The following is a 22,190-nucleotide window of genomic DNA, read 5'->3' as shown; positions in this document are numbered from 1 at the left end:
TACAAAAAAGTTGCGAGAAGTTTTATCAATTTGTCCTCAGAAAGTTTTTCAAAGAAATGCTTGCTTGCTGCTCTTAAAGTTTAGTGTGATGTATGTGTGATAATGACTAACCATAATAACACAAAAGTTGTAAATGAACATAAATCTGTTTTACCTGTTGAAGTTATGGAATATAACTTCGGCTTCAGTGAAACAAATTCGTCGATGAGTTTTCCGGCAAATTCATCTTTGTATTTGAGAACGACGAGTTTGTTGTTGTTGTTGAAAAGTTGATGCTCCTCAGGGTAATTTCAAAAATCAAACTCCGACAAAATATTGGGTTTTGCTGCTAATTCCTTGTAGAAATCGTCAGATCGAATTTTATATAAAAGACTGTCTGTGTCAGAATATAGCAGGCGACAATCAAAATGCGGCTTCATTATATTATAGTGAAACCTATACATTTGAAATTTAGCTAATTCTAGAATTGTCGCGCCAACAATTGTTGGCTTATCCCAAAAGATTCTCTTTGGCTCGTGCGTGATAGCAGCTAAATTTTCGCCGAAAATTTTGAATGTCTTGAAGGTAAAGCGTGAGACATTCTGGAGCACTTGATCTGCATTCTGCGCTAAGGTAAGTTTCATTCTCCTTCTTTTTGACTCACAGGTTTTACCATAAGCGCTATTGTTCATAAGTTTGAACAAATTTTCTTCGAATTTGTTCCGCGCGGTCTGTCTTTTTTCCGTGTTTAATCTGATATAGGGCTCCATCCAGTTTTCTTGCGAGAATTGGAGCACGCGATGTACTCTGTCAACAACCAGACCAAGTTGTACATAAAGTTGAAGATTCCGGTAATGGAGCGTGTACCGCTTTTTGTCCGTAACGGTTTGTAGTAACTTGGGGACAGATGACCGCGGCATGTTGACATTGAACTTCAACTCTCTCTGGTAAGTGCTCAACCACTCATCGGGTACTAGTTCTTTTGTTGGCGCGAGAGGGAAATCACGATGGAGGTCTCGTATATTGTGTGGGTACATCAAATCTACTTCAAGGATGTAACCTATGGGAGAATCTGTTGGTGTATTGAGTACCTGCTCGAGTGGGACTTCCACCAGCAAAAAGTCACCAACAGGTAGATGCTCTGTTTTCATGACGCCACCATACAAGTTGTTAGCATCTACCATGAAACCAAAAGTCGACTCGAGCGCACTGTCGTAATTCTCCATATACTTGTTGTTCGCCTTGAATTAACGTTCATCGTACACCGATGCGAGACCTCCTCTAATCATATTTTCAACAATTTCCAGATGTTCTCGATTTGTCAACAATTGAATATTGGCCCGGCAAATTTTGAGAAATGCATCACCAGCGAGGTTTGAGGCACTGTAGTGATGTGCGCAGTCCAGTCCATATGTGTTCATACACAGTCTCCGAAACTCTTCAAACACGCACGCAAGCAAGAGTGTATCGCACTTCAGATATAAGTTATGATATCCTTCAAGGTTACAACATTGGAAAGTATCAAAAACAGTTTTTGCTTTTTGCAGTTCATCCTCTGTTATTTGCAATTTTCCATTGTCTAGGCTGTTTTTCCACTTTTCGAGTGGGGGAAGTTCTGTTTCTGCGAACTTTGAGCGGTCAGTCATGTACGAATAGGGGTATATTCCTTTCTCTTTAATCAAATTTAGAGCATCAGCTGACTGGTCACTATCGAACATTGAATCGAAAATTGCGAAAGCCGAAGCGGGTAGGTTAGCAACTAACTTTTCTATGGATGAAGTTAAAAACTTGAAAGAATCAATGAAACGTAAATATTCGTAAATTTTTCTGACTTTTCCATCTCTCCCCGTGACTGTTTTGATTAGGACACCGAACGTCATCGATATGTACTTCTCATCTGTAGATGGGATGACGTTTATTGTTGTTGATGGCTCAATTTCTCGAAGTGCCAAGCATACGTGATGAAGGTCGTAGTTAGCGATGTTGTGACCAATTACGGGAGTGAAAATGATTGTGCGTCTTATCCAAATGCACTTTTCATGAGCAAAACCAAGGAAATCTCCGCGGTGGTGGCAATGGTCCAACACTTTTGTATCTTCGGGTCCGAAAGGTTCTTCACAAATCCAACATTCAATTGTACTACTTCGATTTGGCACTTGTTGTCCCAAATATATCGGAAAGCGTCTCTTTGAATAGTATACTTCTCGCGCCATCTCATGTAGTTTTTTAATAAAATTTGTCATGCAATTTTCGGAGCTATCGATAACGAATTCTTTTGGTGTTGAAAAACCGTTCTCAATCAAAGTGAGAGCAAAACCGGAGGGTATGTGTTGTTCGATAACTTCAGTTGAAGATGCGTCCGGATTAGCTGGACAAGATGAGACTGGCATTAGAAACGACTCAAAGTCGAAATAAATAGTGAATGGAGCAAACCATCGCGCCCTAAAATTTTTGAACCGGAAAGAATTTTTATCATCGCCGGGCATCTTTATTGTTGCTGGTGCATGGTTTCGACATGCATCATCGTGAACTTGAAGTTGCTCTTCAGAGAGGGAAAAAGCAAAACAGTTCCTGCAAAGACGCAAATTGTTTGTGAACTGTTTTTCTTTCACAGTGCATACCAGTTTAATGAGGTTATTGATCAGAACATAATGATGTACATCTTCGTTAAACAGGAGTAGAAGATCCATCGTTGGTGCAATGTTCTTGTTATTGGAGACGTACATAGGAAGGAGGTCTCCTTTTGAAAATTGAAACACGTTGACCTGCACGTCAATCATGATTTCGAACTGATGAATATCGTGAAAGCCCATTGCATAGAAAACTCACCGCGGGGTTTGATAGCCTCAGGTTTCCTGTATGTAGCCGGGTTAGTCAATTGTGTTCTAATGTCTCGTGAAGGGTCAGCTAAGTTGGGTCCGTGCAGTTCGTGGTACCAAGCAGTGAAGCAGTAGTTGAAACATTGGAAATCATCATGGTTGCGTATATTCAATAAAAAGCGTTGATTACGAAGACAGAGGGGCAGCTCAATAAAAGATGAACCACGTATTGGCGAAAATTTAGCGAACTTTAAATCAACCCACAGAATTTTTTGAAGAATCCAACCACTTCCATTAGATGCGAATACGAAGAGGACAGTGAGCATCTTTTCCACCATGTGAAAAAACGTTTCGTCAGACAATTGATGATGAACAGGTGTCATTTCAGAATTGGCGTAGATATCAATGTCCGATGCTTCTCCGTTGTCGCGCGCTTCTTTATGAAGTGATAGTTTCGCACTGAATTGAACTTTTTGTGGACCTTCGTTCAATGTTTTTTGTTCTATAATGTCACTGATTTCATCTCTCTGAGCAGTCATGAAATCGAGAAGGCCAACGGTGTTGTTACTATCTACAATACGATAAGACTGGAGACTCTTTCTAAAGGCTGACTCTGTGAGGGTACCTCGTTGTTGTTGTTGTTGTTGTTGTTGTTGTTGTTGTTGTTGTTGCTGCTGTTGTCGTTGTTGTTGTCCCTGTTGATGAACAATTGGATTGACAACTCTCGAGTTGTCAAGAACAGGTAACACGTGTTGTTTTCTGATGTGTTCGTTAAACGAGTTTTTGTCGTTGAAAGCAAGATTACAATAATGACAAAGATTTGTAAATCTACCATGGCAGTCAGAGAGGTGAATTTGAATTTCAGATAATTGACGGCGGGTAACTGGACAAATTGAACAGCGGTATACGGGTATACCTTTCTCATCAGCATGAACAGTGCGTTCATGACGAGCACGGTTACTTTTGTTGCTGTAAACGTTGTCACAAAAGTTACACTTTTCTGGCATTTTCAAGATAAGTTTGAACAAACGGTTTCTCAATGCAAGAGTTCTCAAATATGGCTGATTTCAATCTGAGCTCACTGTTATGCTGTGCAAAGTTTGAAAGTTTGCGCGCGCAAGTTTGAATTTGAAATTAGCCAATCAAATTGAAGTAAAATTGAAAGCGCGCCAAAAATCAAATTCAAACTTAAAAATGACTATCACTCAGTCAAAGCAGAGACAGAAGTTAAACAACCAAAAAAATGGTTTAAAAAGCATGCAGATTGAACGTACCTTCCATTTTTATGGTTTTAATATACAATTAAAAATAACTTTAGTAAAAGTTGAAAATTTCGAAATTGATAAAGTTCTTGTTACATGTCGCGGAAGCATGCATGCTAAAGAGCATATAAAGGCATCTACACTAAGGGTCTATATTAAGGTATATCATACAAGAAAACAAGTCCTGGAGTCACCAAGGCTATCAGGAAACATCAGTTGAAACTGCATCGAAAGCCGAATTTTTTCAGAAGACTTTAACCTCTAAATAAAGGACTTTACCAGGGGTTCATGTGTTGGCAAATATGACTGAGAAGCACAGGAGGACCTCTTTGTTGATGGAGTGTTCCTATATGAAACTTTTGTGTAAACAATTGAAAGAAAACATCACATTTTTTAAATTTTTCAATTTTTTTGATCAAAAGGATTAAGGGGATTAGGCTTTTTCTCCAAGAATAAAGAAAAACGTTATACGTATGTTACTTCATCAGCTCTCTAACAAGTTCCCATTACAGAAAAATTTCTGTTTAGTAAAAATGTCTCCTTCATGTTAAAAAATGGCATTTTTTCACTTTTAGGGATTAAGAGGGATTAACTAAAATAACAAAAGAAAAAATGCAAAAAAAACTATGTTGCAGTAACATTTTTAACCTGAAACTTCTGAGATCTTTGATAGCGGGGACAATTGTCCATCGTATGAGCCTATCCCCGTTCATTTGAGATAAATTTTTCATTGCTTTCGGATCATTACAAAAAAATATTTTGTTATTTTTGTAAAAATTGTTGAAAAAAAGACTGTTTTTGATAGAAAGATGGTACCTGTTACAGCGATCAATAGCACACTACTCATTGGAATCATCGCTAAGTCACTCTCGTTTTGGATGATCATGAGTTTCAGCTGATATAAAGCAAAAAAAAAGTTTTTTTGATTTCAAGAAAAACGGTCAAAATATTTATGCAAACAACACAAGTTTGAAAGTTTTAAACTTTTGTTTAGTGAAAACAGTAAAAGAACAAACACTGGACCAATCTCACTGGAATTTCAATGCTGGAAAAAGCTCCTTGTTTTACCACAAAATCACCAGAATGACAATTTCAGTTGTTAACCACTTTTTGTTGAATTTTAGATTCGCTCTTAATATTCAAAGTTTTTTTTGCAAACTTTTCCTCCAAACAAGAGCTTTTCACTGCAAACCTAATTGAAGCAAAGGTATTCTTCGGTTTCCTGATTAATTATCGTTCTTTCTCTTATTATTTATCGTTTTCGTAAATTCCTCATTTTTTTGAAATATTTCAAAAAATTTCACTTTGAACTACGATTTGAACAAACCTTAAAACATTAAACAGACAAGTCTAATAACTAAAGAGCGGTAGAAATCTATTTTTTTAATGACCTTGCTCAACCAAATACAATTTCCTCAAAGTGCAGTGTTCTTTTGGGACATGTTTGAACTTGTTCAATTCCTTATGAAAAGGTTGAAGATCTTTATTGTGAACTAAGTCTATATCAAAAATTGTACAAAGGCAATCAACACAATTTAATAAATGTCAGATACACAATTGAATGAATGTCATATACACAACTATTGAGCAATCTAAAGCACGCATATATTTATAGTTTTAGTTTTAAATATCAAATATATCCATCAGGTTGCTTTCTGGTCTTCGTTTTTTAGGAGCAGCACAAATTTGCGGTGTCTCACCGCTTTCCGGCGTTTCAAATAGGGCTGAATTCGATTGCTGTGGGGTATGAAAGCTTGTCCCGGATAAAATGTTCAAGTCGAAATCTTGATTTCCGTTGCAAAACTTTTCTTGATAACTTTTACTGATGTCCGCAAACAGGGATGGGCTAGGAGTCGGTGTAACTGTAGTTCTAGGGTCCACTGCAGGCGTCACTGGCACACTTGTGAGACTGGTGGGAGAATCGGGCGCAGACTTGAGTCCCCACATACCTGCTAATTCGTCGCATGCTCGATAAACTCCGAGTTGATTTTCACAAAGTGGAACACTCACAATCGTAGCGATAGAATATCCTCCGCACTTCGTCTGTCAAGGTATCAACATCGTGATTTTCGAAAGCAGGCGTAGTTTTGGGAGGCAATAACCCACCCGAAGTAATAATGCTGCTCTCAAAAGGCTCCGTTTTGTTAGGTAGAGCTGCAATTGCATTGATAAAGAGTTTTGGAATTAGACAATGCTGGTATACTGTCCAAACATCGCCAATTTTTTTCTGTTGAATCAAGACGACAAAGTTTTCGTACAATGTCTGATAAACAAGAGTTCGTTCTCGGGAAATTGCAGATTCAGAAAGAATTTTTACAGACATTATAACGATCAAAAAATAACACTAGTTTCAAGTAGAGAGTGAAATTGTTTAGCAAGAGGAACCAAAAGGTTTCAAGTAGAGACTGACTGTTTAGCAAGAAGAACCAAAGGAAAAGAACGCAATCATTTTAGTAGTGCAAATACGTTTTTAACACACCGCTTATCTAGGATCACATTTGTTTTTAATTTCTAATTAATATAACGTAGAAACCAAGTTAACTTTGCATTGCATTTCTTATCTAGGTTAACAACTGTTTTGAATTACTAATACTGTACGTTCCCACTAAATTCAACGTTTTATTCACGTCACACCTAGGGTCACATCTGTTTTTAATTTTCATGTGTTATAACGTTATAACCAGTTGAATTATATTGGTTTCAATTCTTATCTAGGTTAACATCTGTTTTGAATTTACTGCACGTTCACGCTAAATTCAACCTGTGGTCGTCACACCTAGGGTCACATCTGTTTTTAACTTTCATGTGTTATAACGTTATAACCAGTTGAATTATATTGGTTTCAATTCTTATCTAGGTTAACATCTGTTTTGAATTTTCTGCAGGTTCACGCTAAATTCAACCTGTGGTCGTCACACCTAGGGTCACATCTGTTTCAGTTTTTGTGGTACCACCAACCATTTCAGTAGGGAAACCTTATCTAAGGTAACATCTGAAATTAATTATGCAATCCAATGTGAATGCAAGAGACAGAATCAAGTACGCCATAGGCGTACTTGACTCTGTATTCACATGTCAGCTGGATTTAATGAGACAAAATGACTACACTGGTTTAATCCCAACTTGCCGCCGCCATTAGTTTGAATCTTTACACATTAGAGTACCTGAAAGTGATAAAAACAAGTTGCACACTATGCCTTTCACTTCCACTAAAGATACAGAATTTGGAGATTGTTATTTTGATATTTCCAAAACTGATAAGCGTTTAATAAGGGCAACGCTGAAAACTTATGAAAAGACAGGAATGTATGTGTTTCTGAAACTGTTTAAAAAAGCAGCAGAAGAATACGAGTTTGAACAGAGAATTTCGTTAACTCTGCAAGAATTTGGGAGTTTGGTCAATACGGCAGAGAAGATACTTGAATCAGAAGAAAAATCATCAAAAGACTGTTCAACAAAACCGCCACCAAATAAAAGGCCTAAGCTCGAGAGCAAGGATGGTGGAAGCAATGTATGAACGTTCTCCAAGTTATTTCGAACAATTTCGGAAACAATTTAGATTCAAAATTGTTGATCAAAAGCCAACAGACATTACGAGTTTGAATAATTATGCAGTTTGTCCTCACTTTGAGTCTGAGTTTTGCCAAATAGCAACTAACCATTTTCACCTTTTGATTGATAGTTCAACTGATATTGGCTGTACAAAGCAAAACAAATCTTTTGCTGTCCCCTGTCTTTTCACAACTTTCAAACACCTATTTTCAAATTCTTCAAAACTGGAAACGAATGGAGAAGTATTTACAAAGTTGAAGTTAGCCGTTGACTTCAATGACAAAACAGGAGAAAAAATTGACCCAGCAACGGTTCACAAGCGTCTTCCAATTTCAAACACAGCAAAGATGTTGACGACGACAAAAACGACGGCCACAAAAACTACAGGAATCGCACAGAAAACAATCCACAATACCATCTCAGCAGAAACCGGCCATGAACAAACTCAAACTGATCAAATTTGTACAGAAACTTTAAAACGAGTTGAAAACATTTTAAGTGGTCCTCATTCTGGTGCTTTTTGTAAAGTTATGGACATATTTGTGAGTGGTTATGGAAAATTAGATATTGATTCTGAGTTACTATTTGTTCGTCTTGTATTTGAAGAAAAAATAAAATTTTGAAAAAAAAAAATTTTTATTCAACAGATCTTAAAACATCATATGAAGTGCAAAGCGAAGCAATTGAACATCATTAATTTTTACAATTTGTCTTTTACTAAATATAATATGCGCAATATAAATACAAAAAAGTCCACACAGTTCTGAGTTTTGACTCTGAATTGGTTGATGTTCGAGAAATTGACATATTTGTGCATTAGTGTCAGAGAGTCTGCGATATAAGTCTCTATAGGCAATAATCGATTGTCCCAAGGGGTCCGCAAAAATAATTTTTTTGTTTCGATTACATAGAAGAAGCCAGTGTGTACCAGGGTTGTTCGAGGGCGAAGCATTTACGATGAGAAAACTGTTTTTGGGGAATTTTTGGGGAAAGTTGTTTGCAGCGAATACACCACAAAATTTGTATTTCAGTTTTCTACATTTTTGAATTAGGTCATTGATGTCATCTTCATCCATTAGTTGGTTAAAATGTGATTTTTTGAAACCCGGCGCGCAGAATCCACAAAAATAGTGCTAGCTTTTTCGCCAACAATGAATATTTCAATATTGTTGGGCAAGGCAGCCGAAAATTTCAGCTCGATCGAAATTGAGCAATTTGTTAGCTCGGGATGAATAAAATCGTGAGAAGCTTGTTGAGTACTGGTCAAGTCAAAAACCATAATAAAATGGTTCGGGTAGTCCGTCAAACTTATGCCATGACCATTGTCAATATAGGCTAAGTCTGATATTGTATTGAAGTAAAGCCGTTTGTCATCATTTGTTGATATTGGACTATCAGCGACTGGCATTCCATTTCGATAGATATAAATCTGTTCCAAATCAAATTTTCGGAAATGAAATGGATTCTGTCTGTTGTTACCGAGAAAAGCTTCGTTTGTGTTCAGACATAAAGCTAGTCTTCGGATTGGTTCCCTGCAAATATGTCTTCTTGTTTCCAACTGTGCAGACCAGTAGAAGCCAAAAATGTTTTTGTTAGGGTTTCAAGGTACGGATAGGAAGCCGGGCTGGAAAGCAAGGTTTTTTCAATGGCCGACACGACGTCATCGTTCAAAGTCATCTTGCGCACATACAAATTTGCCTCGACAATTTTCACTTTATAATGCTTAGCGGCATCATCTGACATAATAACAAAGTCATCAATTGATCTTCGCAAAGCAATCCGAAGAAATACACCACTCATTAGATGCCTATCACATGTGAAAAAGTCGACTGCAACCTTTCCGTAAAACGTGCATTCATTTGACTGTCTGACTAAAGCTTTTCTTCTATTTACTTTAGTAGTTGATAAGGCTCCCGGATTTTCCTCATACGAGTAGCCTTGACAAGCTAACCAAGTGTTTTTTGCGTCTTTGTTGTGTGAAAACTCAGTCTCAATAAAACTTTTGTGAGCATAATTTCCATTTGCATTCGATATTTTTAGTCCGTTGGCTGACACTGTGCAGTCAGAGAACAGTGAATGCAGCACATTATTGCAAAAGTAGGGAGCGTCAGTTTTAGTCACATCTGCAGCAGCTGTACCGTCATATTTTAAATTTGCTTCGGACGACTGAACAATTTTACATTTGACTTCGAGGAATATTTTTTGTAAATCAATAAAGTTGTTTCTATCGCCAGCAACTTCAAATTCCAACATTGGACCATTGGGGCTATACACCGGGCCCAGTTTTTGACAAAAACTTCCATCAAATGTTACTAAGAGTGATGGTTTCTCGAACAGATCGAGGGAACTGTGAGTTGCCTCGGATGGTAATAAATTAGCGATCATCTTTCACCTTTGCAAAAAAATCTGATCGACTTCTTTTTGGAGCTCTTGACTTTGAAATGAACGAGGTTTTACGCTGTTTTGTTAACTTGTTTGAACGGCTTCCAATTTGTTTCCTTGGTCGTTGTTGTCGCGCTCGTCCACCTGTTTGTTTTTTGATAGTGTTTGAGACTGTGTTTTTCAAGGCTTGTTTTGGTGACTTTTTCTTTGAGACTACATCTACAAGTTCGGGAACACCCTGTTTTAAAAGCTCTCTCCCGATACGTTTTGCAGCCGGTAAAATAAAACGTCGAGCCAATGGTAAAGCAACGCGTCCAATTCCCGCTGCTAAAGCCCCAAACCCACTTCCCCTTTGTCTATAGTGTCCGGAGAAGTGCGGCAATGATGTTACCTGATTAGCATAATAGGAATCCATACTAGTCAGAAAACTTCTTGAATTGTAGAGTTAAAATAACTTTACCTGTTCCCGAAAAAGGAACCAATTGTCCTGTCTCAGTGCGAAGCTCAATTGAAATTGATTGTATAGTGTTTGATAACAAATTTTTATAGTCTAAATTTGAAAAAACAATTCGATGTGTTGGTTCAAGTTCGCACACGCTACCGTTTTTCAGACGTTGTTTTGAATCAATGACACGCAATAACGGAGCTTTTGCGTCATCCACATACTGATACTCAATAATGTTTGTGTAAATGAATATTAGGTGCTTTCCCGCGCAAAGAGCAGCAGGAAATTCTCCAAAGTATGCTTTTGTCTCATCACTCTTCATTAATCTATTTGATGTAACTGAATCCATTTTGTAACCAATATGTACACCGCGTCCATCTGGAATTCCGGTAAAGCCCACAATGCTAGGTATTTCCTCACTAGGAAACGTGATTCCTTCATATTTACCAAAAATTATTTCGTATTTTCCAGTACTCTTGATTTCTCGAAACGAAAAATTGGGTAATCCAACTGTTCGCTTGATAGTACCCAGAAGTTGATTAATATTGTCAAAATTACCAGTCATGAAGGACAGTTTTTCTCCATTGTAAGGTCGAGAAATGACACTAGCATCAGACAAAATTTTTTGCGAGTCTTCGTATCCCTTAATTTCCCGACGTGCTCAATTTTTGTCGGAAAAATTATTTCACTAAGAGCCACCCTCCAGTCACCAGAGAGTTGAATTTCATCATTGAAAAAATTGCGAAAAGAATCCAGAGTATTTGACCCAAATATTTGCATAGAAGCGGATGAAATAACATGCACAGTGAACTCATCGTCAAAACGATTTCTACTCATTTTCCTTTACACGAACAAGCTGCAATTCTGATTGATAAAATTTTCCTTCTATTTGTTCTTTGTTTGCATCAATGAGGGAATATGATGGCGGAAATAATGTCTGAATATCTGTTATCTCAAAAACTTCGTCAGTAAACGATTGTTCGTAGCCCTTTCTGAAAGCTTTGTCTTTTTTGACAATTCTGACAAAATCTCCAACAAAGAAACGAGGTTTTTGGGAAACAGTTGTTTCAGCGCTCAAGGACACAAGCCGTGGTACGTCTTTTTTTGTAACTTTGTTTGGTGCAAGCTTAGTTATCCGATTAACACGTGAATTTATCGTTTTCACAAAGTCTTCTAATTTGTCAATGTACGAATATGTCCATTTTTCTTCAAGGTACCTATGAATGATATTTTTCAGTGAACGAATATTCCGTTCGGCAAAAACAGACTTTTTTTCACTAAATGTGCTATACAAATGAATTGCTCGTGAGTTGCACAGTCTTTTGAAAGCTCCGAGAAATTCTTTTCCATCATCAACCCATACTTTCTCGGGTTGTTTATGTTTGATCATTTTTTTTAATGCATTAGCTGCTTCTGTTGCATATTTTGTCTTCATTGGCTCTACTCTAAGGTACCGTGACAGACAATCAACTGCTACCAAAAGGTACTTAACATCGCGATTGTATTTTGCAAGGTTGTCAACAAATGCTAATGCTAAATCCAATGACCAAATTTCATTGATATCTTTCACAATCACTTTTAGTCTGGGAAATTGCATTCGATGCGAGCGGTATTTTGTGAAGGACGGCTTGGTATCTAAATAAGACTTGACTTTTGCTAATGACATTTTGCTGTGTTTTTGTAATCGCTTTGAGCTTCCAAACGATGCAGGACCTCTCGAGTACAGTTGTTCTAATGTTTTTCTCTCAGAAGACGAAACGAGACCACTTTTTCTGATTGGTCTTTTTTTGGTTTGTCGTTTCGTTTGTTTTCTCTTTTTCTGTTGTGGTTCGTTTTGAAGTACCGCGTCCTGTTTGCGGACTTTGCTGCGTTGGGAAAAATTCTTGTTCGCTCTCATAGCTTTCCAATATTTGCTTGGCGTAAGTGTTTGAGACGAGATCAGGCTCAAGTCGAAGAACTAACAAGATTCTTGAATATGCCTCTTGATCAATTTTCTTGGTTGGTTGTTGCAAATAATACAAAAAAGATGAAACTTGTACATCCGTGGGTTTATTGTCAATGTAAATTAGTTGGCTCTCTTCCCCAATAGTGATTTGGTTTGATTGGAGAATAAAATCAAGTACTATTTCTGCATGTTTGACTTTGTGAGCTTCTTTTAGTTTAACGTTTTTCATAATCGACTCAAATGATTCAACTGTAGGCTTTTTTGTAACAATTGGATCCATTTCACTATCATCACTAAAAGCCTCCATTTTTTCTTCCTCGTTAAAAATTGTTGGATCTGTTTGGACCACTCTATCTGCTTTATCTACATCTCGTTCAATATTTGTTGGATCTGTTTGGATCACTCTGTCCGTTTTTCCTATATCTTCCTTTAGCTTGTTTCGTTGCATAAGTGATAACTGAATAGCTTTGTTTTTATATTGTGGGTTTTCAATAATTTCGCTCTTTTGGGGTTGCTTTGTTATAAACATTCGTTTTGGAATTAAAATGAACTCTTCTGTATGCATTATGATTTCATCAAGTAGAAATAACAGGAAAGACCAACGGTTTTTAACAGTTCTGATTCTCTGCCAAGAATTCTTTTCTTTTCCCTCAAACCTGTTTGTTTGGATAATATTTTTCGAAATGATTTTTCGTGATTTTCGATTAGTTTTTTATTAATTTCAACATTACCGTTGACTACGTTGAGAAAACACTCGCAGAGAAATCGAATAAAGTTTTTAGAAGCTGTTTTTATCAGTTTTTTTAAGTTGATGTCGCTTGACTGAAGCATTTGCCGCAGCATACATAGTTCTCTCTGTTTCATTTGTTAGATTTGTTATTACAGCTTTCGCAGACGGTAAGTAGAAAATTGATGGTCCTGGAGGCACAATATTTGAGCAATATCGCAAAACGTCCGACGTCTTTGGGTCTAAATCAATTAATAAATGACCAAAAGGCAGTTTGGTAGCTAGCTCGTAGCTTTCTTTAAGAAATTGTGTGTTGTTGAGCTGTCGACCAATTAAACCAATTTGTTGAACGTCACGTGGTGATTTGAATAAAATAATGTGTGTTGTATTCAAGTCGATTGTTCTCGACCACTTGCTTTGTTGGAATAAATTGTGCTTAACGTAAATAACACTTATATTTTTGTGACGACCTGCAGTCGCAAGTTTTGAAAACTCTTTATCGTTAAAAATTTCTTCGCATGAATCATCAAAAACAAGAAGACAGTCTTCTAACTCTGAGATAATTTCAAAACTTGTAAATTTTTTAAACTGTATATTCAATTTTCTCTCTAAGGACTCAAATTTTGGTTGTTCATGCTGATAGAAATAAAAAATGGATTGAAATTTTGGTGAAAAAGTGTTTTGAAGTAACATTTTGAAAATCAGCTCAGTTTTTCCACAGCAAGATGGACCAGACACTGCCATAAAGAGTCGATCGCTCGTTGAAATAACTTTATTCATAGCTTTGGGTTTGGAAGTGCGTAGCCTACTGTGCAAGAGAGGAGCGAAAACCAAAATGTTGACTCCTCACAATCCAATTGAAAAAATACCAACTTGATGAGAGATACTGCAATAAGAAAAACTATAATGAAAATTTGAGTGAAATAAACAACTTCTGATCGTGGTACTCTTGAATTGCAAAATCTCCAAGATCTCCTTTCCTGTTGATTCTCATCAAAAACCAAATCGGTTATGCCACCTCCCGAATCTAACTGATCCGCAGTTGAACTCATGGAGAAAACGTTTTTTCAAAAATGAATTCAAACAAAATAATTAAATTTAAAAATCAACATGATTATTGTTAGTCTACTATAAAAAATTTATAAGTTGTATAATGAGAGTCTTTGTCCTCTTTTTTGTAAGCAACTGTGTAGCTTGCTTTCATGCCATACTCCATCCCGTAGTACGTAACTGAATCCACACAACCTTGTTCCACAAGCTGCTTAATTTCCTTAGGTAGATTTTCATCGTTCAGAGGCACTTGCACTGGAACTGACCGCTTGGGCATAGGTAAAGGGGTTAGATTCATTCTTTGCATTTTCTCTTTCATAGACATGATACAGTTGAAAATATTCTAAAAGTGAAAGATATTTTTTGAATGATTCTATTTCGGCTCCAGTGCAAACAACTTGCTGTTTCCTCAAAACAGTTTGTCCCCGACTGTCAATTTTTTCCTCCTTGACTAATGTAACACTCAATTGATTTTCAGCCGTTAAGCAACTTTAAACGATCAAATTTGGAGACAAATTCACTTGGAGTACAGACGGTGCTGTCTTTTCCGATCGACGGTTGTTCATGAATCAGCCAGTAGTAGAACAATTGAGCCTTCTTCCTCGCACAATGTTTGTTTTTCTGTCGTTTTGGGCAAGTAGTTGAATGCAAGTCACAAATTGGGGTCTCCCGATAGAAACTCAAATGTTCAATTTTGGGGCATAACAAATCCTCAAGGTTGGTAACTTTCCTCTGAAGCAGTTTTTGCAACGTATCAGTTTTCTATACACCCTTCGCTTAAAAATCTGATAGAGGAAATCGAAGCACTACACTTTGAAGAATTTGTTTTAAATAGCAATATGGGTAATCTCCCTTCTCCCAATCCAAACCATGAAGATATTTTGAAACCCACTGATAAGATTTTTGTTCACTCAAAGCAAGAGAATTTAATGAGTGCGGAGGCGAGAATGAAATTGTATCCGTGTAGTTTTTACAAGTTATGGCTAGCTCTTTCACAATAAAATCAGATTTTTTGCTTCGAAAGCCTTCAAAGTCAAGAACAACCACTCTTGCAGTCAACATTCCAATCGATTGAATAAACGGTTTTTGAAAGTCTTTAAGTAAAAACAAAAAGTAATACCAGTCACATGACCCACATATTCATTTGTGACTGGACAGGGTAAAACGTATGAATAACCGGGTCCCTTTTCACTGTACTCATACACAAAACCACAAGCGTCGTGAAGGATTGCATGTAGTCTTAAAATTTTAAAATTTTTGAAATAAACGTCTACTGAAGAATTGTCAATCCCAATCAATCCGCCATACGGTCTCAATTTCAATGCAATTTCCAAATCGAGGTCAGGATCCAAATACAAGCAAGTTGCTAAAAAATACAAAAATCTTTCACCGTATTGCGAATATTCTTTTTTCACTTTCTTGTATATCTCATGAATCCTATCCAAATCCACCGTAGCAATTGTTGTCATCGCGCACTATTTCAGAAATGGTAATTTCTAGACAGTAACCCAATCCCCTTAATCCCTTTCAGTCAAGTCTCCCTCAATAAAAGGGTAAAATGTTTGGATAATAATTCGGCTGTTACATGTAAAAGTTATGTTGTCCCTGCATGTAAAAGGTTGGGTTGTCCTATCCCATGCAAAAGGTTGGGTTGTCATAGCGCATGTAAAGGGTTGGGTTGTCATAGCGCATGTAAAGGGTTGGGTTGTCCTTCCCAATGCAAAAGGTAGGGTTGTCCTCAGGACAACCCTATCTCTTACATGGGATGACAACCCCCCCCCCCCCGATCTTCCATGGTGTATACGTTACTACTTATCATGGCCTTTCAATGGTTTTGTAAAATGCATCGCAAAAAATGACCTTTTGCAAACAAAAAGTTTTTGGTTTTATTGAGATTTGTTTTATTTGAATATTATCTTCATAATCTTTATCTTTACTCAAACTTTTATCTTTTTCTAGGAAACGATTAAACTATAATTGAAATGAAAAAAGTAACACAAGAACAAAATCCTCCGCTAAAATTGTTATGCAATAAACAGCTAACGAATTTACGCTGTGCAATATACGCAAGTTGCGCAATCTACAAAAATAATTTCTCTCAATTTTCAGCAAAGTCATCCAATGAAAGTCGCCCCATAGAGTAGCTTGCAAATTTTTACCAAAGAACAAACACTTGAAGACATCTCCCTTCTCAATTATATACATTTACTCTTCATGCAACTATTGTTTGAAGATCCACTCTGAATCTTAATCAGCATTCAGATGATGAAAACAATAAAAATATGCATGAGAATAAAATCAAATCAATAATATTGACCTATATCAATTTTTTTAAATCTTCAAAAATGTACATTTAAAGTTATAACCACAACAAAAACGTTTGGTTAAATATTTACATTTTCAAAATCGCCTCGTAAATATATGAATAGTTTGGTCTTTATACTTCAGTAGGACAAATTTCTAAAGCCTCTTACTTGTCTATCTATTGGAACACGTTCATGCAGTTTGACCATTTCGCTGCTTAGTTTTTCCTTAAATTTATTTTTAGTTTTCTCTTTTCGGATTTCAATTGGCAAATTATTCCACTTCCTAGAAAAAATTCTAATCAGTGATCTGTCACTCCATTTGGATTGGCACTTATTCTTTGGAAAGTACTGGAGAGTTCTGGAGTTATTGGTCAGTTCGTACTTTTCAAATATCTTGAATGAGGAGTTTTTGGTTTCTCGACTGCTGTCTTTGTATTGTGAGAGGAGGTCAAAAAATTTAAGAAGACAAACGTTTTTAATGAAAAGCTCTGCTGGTAAAATTTTGTCTTTCAATAATAGAGCTCTTGCGCTGTCAAACTTTTTGCGCAGGTGGCAAACCTTTATTCCCCAATTTATTTGTCTATTAACTCTCTGAAGTGACATAACCGACAACGATTGAAAAAAAATGGCACTGAAATTGAGATGGGACAAAACAAGTGATTTAAACAGCCCAATTCTTGCTTTTAATGGTAGAAAATGTCTTACTAAGTAAATTGACCTAATAGCATTTGCCATTTTTGTTAACGTTTTGTTTAGCTGAATATCAATATTTAGATTGTTATCAATCATTATACCTAAATAACGACAACTTGTTTTTGGCTCTATGAAAATTCCATTAAAATGAAATTTTTCAATTTTTGATTCACCATTTTTTGAAAAAAAATCACAATTTCTGTTTTATCTCTGTTTAAAGTTAGCATATTTTGCCTCATATAACTCTCAGTATTTTTAAATACACTGTTAATTTCACATAAGAGATTTTCATCGGATTTGGAATGACAAATAATGCATGTGTCATCTGCAAACTGTAAAACGTCCTCTCTTTTTTTCATTTTTTCTGGGAAATCGTTGATATAAAGTATAAAAATTAAAGGTCCGAGAACTGTTTCTTGAGGTACTCCGTGATTGATTGTCACCCAGTTCGATTATTCAATGCCGTTCTTTACGCATTGTTTTCTGTTAGATAAAAACGATTCTAGCATTGCAATTGATTCCGTACTAAATCCATATTTTGCTAATTTTTCGAGAAAAATTTTGTGAGATATTGAGTTAAAAGATTTGGCCAAATCCAAGAAAATACTAACAACGGTTTCGTTTTCTTCTAACAAACTGTTCACTGATTCTGTCAACGATATTACTGTATCATTCAAAGATTTTCTTTTCAGAAACCCAAACTGATTTTTATTGATTATTTCATACTTTTCAACATGTTCTAGCATTTGTTGGAGCAAAAGTCTTTCAAAAATTTTTGCAAGAGCTGGTGTAACTGAAATTGGTCGGTAGTTTTCTGCTTCCAGTGGATCACCTTTTTTGTAAATTGGAGTTACATATGCTTTTTAAGTACATCGGGAAAAAACATTTTTTGATATGCATTCGTTTATTGCAAACTGTAGATGTGTTCCAATAGACATTTTGCTACACTTGAAGGACCATGTAGTAAGTAATCCAGGACCCGCTGCTTACCGCTACATAATACCGCTACGTTCTAAGCAAAAAACTTGAGACAAGTTTAATTAAAAATGTTATTTTATTTAACAAATGTATGAAATTAAAGGTATTAAAAACACTGCAGCTACATGTAAAAGAAGTGCAAAAAAGCAAAAATTTCAAAATCAGTCGCAGCTTTTTCAAAAATTACCACCTAAAAAAGATATGCACCAGAAAAACTGAAATCATCGAAATGATCAGGCTCAAACCTATCAGAATACGAAAATATACGGCGAGAACAATCGACAGAAAAATTTAAAAACCAATATAGGACTTCAACTTGTTCAAATATAATGCAGAAAAATCATTTTTTAACAAGAACAATCAAAACAGCTCGAATAATTGTTATGACGAATAGTGACACCAATTTGGCACAAAGAAATGAGCTGAAGGGAAGAAAAACTGTTTTCAGAAGGTGGCGCGTACCCAAAAATATTTGACCATTGAGTGCAAATTTCTACACCTAACTTTCTCACTTGTCTTCAAAAAAATTTGCTGTTCAAAATTATTTCCACTCATTAACTAAATTAAACCTTTAAAATCGAATTCTAGGTGGTGAATTGCCTGCTCTCAGCACTTACAGCGCCAAACTGATATCATGTTGTTCTGAATTTTATTAGCATCAACAGTGAACGAATAAAAATACAACTCTTCTAAATTGTAAAACAAAGTGAGGAGCACTTGCGGAGATAAACCACAGATAAAATTTTGTCAGTTTTCCTGCAGGAAACGCTAAGTTGAGTCACAAGTGAAGTGTGTTCAATTTGATGTTTTCACTGTAATAAAACCTGCATTTGCTGCCAGTATTTGCATTGTGAATTCAACAGTTTTTTTGTTCGACACTTTTTGTTTAACTCAGTTCACGTTTCGCATCAATTTGCTCAACAAAAAACTGACAAAACCCTGTCTGAACTTTTTTCCAGAATTAGTTCTGCGATTTAACTACAAATTAAAGCCTTCAAATTTTATCTTATTAGAGTTGAATCATATGAAATTCAGATCAAACGGAAATTGGGTCGTTACTGAAAATATTCCTCAAAAATAGGCAAGTTATTTTGCAAAATTTCAATTTGAGCGATTACTTTTTTTCTAATAATCTACTTTTCCGACCTAAATATTGCTTTTGTTACGTGCAACATTTTCTGTTTCAAATGGTGACGTCTTCAAAAATTGAGGTACCAAAATGTAGAAATTTCACCGAATGTGATTGGTTGAGAAATTTAAAACACTGTACTTTTATGCGGTCAATTAGCCTAAATTGGACATAGCCTAATGCTAGATTATAGTTTTTACCGCATCTGGCAATGCCTCGCGGGCCATGGTCATGCCTCAGCGGCCCCTGGGACTTTTTATGAATCTATCAAAACCGAACATGAGACCAGTTTCTCCCCAAAAAAAGTATAATTTTTCTGTTTCGACTTATCGTGATTTCTGAGCACTTTTACATTAACACGCATATCCTATTTTGATACATGCAGAATTTGTTGAGCAATCAGCCAATCAGAAAACTATATTTCTATTTCCTCAATTGTGATTGGCCAGCAGTAAAATTTCTATATTTTGGTACGTCTGCCATTTTCACTAGCGCCGTTTCAAATATAATCCTGTCAACTTATCGATGAAAAGCGGTGCCATGAAAACTGGCCGACAGGGCGTTTAGCCGACAAGGATAAAATGGAAAGTTTAGCCGACAGTTTTATCATAATTGGTCAAGAAAGTGAAAGTCTTATTGGTTTATAAATCAGTAGTTCGGCGGACCATTATCTTTGGTGTCCTGTCGGGTGGCGATCCACTTGACCTCTCCGTGACCGCAACCCCCCTGACGGTGGGAGGGGGGGGGAGGTTGCAACCACAGATAGACCTTCGTTACGCTAGTTGACGGTATATTTATCCGCTTACGAAATAGTGATTTAAATTGGCCAATCACAGTTTCAGAATTAGTTTTATCGCTCATTTTACTTATATTGTCGGCTAAATTTCTCACATTTTTTGGTTGTCGGCTAAACGCCCTGTCGGTCAATACGGCGGCCACCATGAAAAACAGATCAAATGCTTATTCTGCACGGATAATTCTCTTCGTAAAAAGGGCAGTACCCCGATACAATTCAACTGCTTCTAGTTGAACCAAAAAGAAGCACCTGTTTGTTGCTCCAGTAGATGAAGGCTGATTTAAGAAAAGAATAAAAGAGAAAAAAGTTCATTCGAATTTAGAAAAGTAGAACAAAAGATTTTTTCTATATCTTCAATTTTCCTTCGGGGATTTTATGTACAAAAACACAATCGTTTGAAGTTATGTTCCAGATTCTTTCATTAATATTAAAAGATTCCAGATTTCTGTAAATTGAAATAATGCAGACAAAAATTTGTTTTCTATTAAAGTTGATAAGAGCAGTTTAGGCAACATTGTGGGGGATTTTGAAGATCGTCATTTTGAAACTGTCAACAAAATTCTATCAACTTATTGTTGCACAGTGACATATCACATCTAACTTCAACCATCGCTCGGCTATAGTTCATCAATCGTCTAAACAAAAGATTGAGTCAAAAATGAATTTAACTTCATTCTAGACACTTCCAATTGATATGATTTAAAATTATTTGTGCTTTGAGGAACAGTTTTTAGAACTCTTTCGGACAAACGCAGCGTCGTATTGTCACATTGCACTTGCACGTGAGGTCACTGGGCCACATAGTTCCACAACAGTGCTTGTCACTTAAACAGAAGGCGAAGAATTGTCCACAAGTTTTGAAATAGTAGCCATAAGTCATTTCCAGAATCACTAACAAGAGAATGACCTTCACCAAATAATTACAGAGCTTAAGATGGTCTTGATCGAACATTTTGACTTCTGAATATTACAGATGTGAGCTATGAACAAAAATCAAGGAAGTGAAGTCATTCAGTTTAGAAGACGTTATTTAGAATGAAAAAACAAGGTCCAAATCCAGCTAGATGGATTGCAGATATTTCCAACATTGGTTTGATAGTCGTATTTTTTTTAGTAAACATGCAGGATGCGTTGGTTAATGTACATTGTTTTTCAGTCGACTTCACATTCTCAAACTTCCGAAATACCAGCATTTGTGAAAAGATAAATCTTTGTTGACTAATTTTGCTATAGATTGCGCTCATCGGGCCAAAAGCTTTTAAATTGTTTGCCAGAAAAGCAAGTTTTAACTTTCCTTCAGCAACGACATTGTTAAACTTGAACTTTATTTCCGCCAATTTTTAGCACACCACACTGAGCGGATTCATTCTACACAGGCTCTATGTAGAAAAAAGACAAGAAGCTTTAATGATCAGAGGAGAGCAAAAAATGGTTCTATTTGTACTCTGGTTTCAAGTTATAGGAAGAGTTTAATAGTAGGGAACTCTTTCGGACCATCTATTGAAAGACTTTCATTTTCTATAGAGAAGATTTCAGGAAAAATAAAGATAAAAAAGTCAAAGTCAATTTTCTGTAAACTTCATTTGGAAATTTTTTTTCAATGTAAAATGCTACGCAAAATCTGTTTCCATTTGAATATACTGTTGATTGTGATTCTTATTTACCATGTGTTTATTATTGTAAAATCGATTGTCGTGAACAAAGAGCGAAGTAAAAAAAAACAAGTAAAATTGTTACAATTTTATTTCAGCATCTCAACTTCGCTTTCAGTAAACTGCTTCAGATAGTTTGCAAAATAGTTGCAGAGTATTTCAAGCACAAAAAGAATAGAATGATTGAAAATTAAAATTTTAAAAAGTGTTTTTCTCTTTGAATACCCAAAAAATGAAACAGTTTTTCCAAACTTTTATTAGATTTCAGTTACGCTACTTTCTTAGCCCTTCGAAATATTCAAAATTTAAAAACTTTCACCGAGACGTTTCGAGGCACAATAGTGTGCGAAGAACTATATGCTGAACTGGGATTTTTATTCAGTCAATTTTGGTGTATCAATGTACTCATCGTAGAGTGTTGTTAGTTGTATAGATAAAAAACCCTTTCAGCGCAGAAAAAATATAAAAGATTTTT

General features: G+C 36.0%; 2 protein-coding genes across 3 annotated transcripts in view; both read right to left on the bottom strand.

Annotated features, from left to right (window-relative positions):
• Positions 1-22,190, bottom strand: part of LOC142342723 (uncharacterized) — a 467,707-nt gene that overhangs the window by 438,451 nt on the left and 7,066 nt on the right. The window lies entirely within an intron of this gene.
• LOC142342991 (uncharacterized) lies at positions 1,227-2,792 on the bottom strand. Its single transcript, XM_075394673.1, has one exon. The coding sequence runs from the start codon at positions 2,790-2,792 to the stop codon at positions 1,227-1,229; it is 1,566 nt and encodes a 521-aa protein (XP_075250788.1).

This window comes from Convolutriloba macropyga, chromosome 7 (genome assembly GCF_964194025.1).
Source record: "Convolutriloba macropyga chromosome 7, txConMacr16.3, whole genome shotgun sequence".
In the NCBI taxonomy this organism is placed as follows: Eukaryota; Metazoa; Xenacoelomorpha; order Acoela; family Convolutidae; genus Convolutriloba; species Convolutriloba macropyga.
Note: the sequence above shows the minus strand (reverse complement) of the source record. Positions and strands in the feature narration are given on the sequence as shown.

Coding starts and splice junctions, on each gene's coding strand:
- LOC142342991 (XM_075394673.1), bottom strand. CDS start 2,792: ATGGGCTTTCACGATATTCATCAGTTCGAAATCATGATTGACGTGCAG.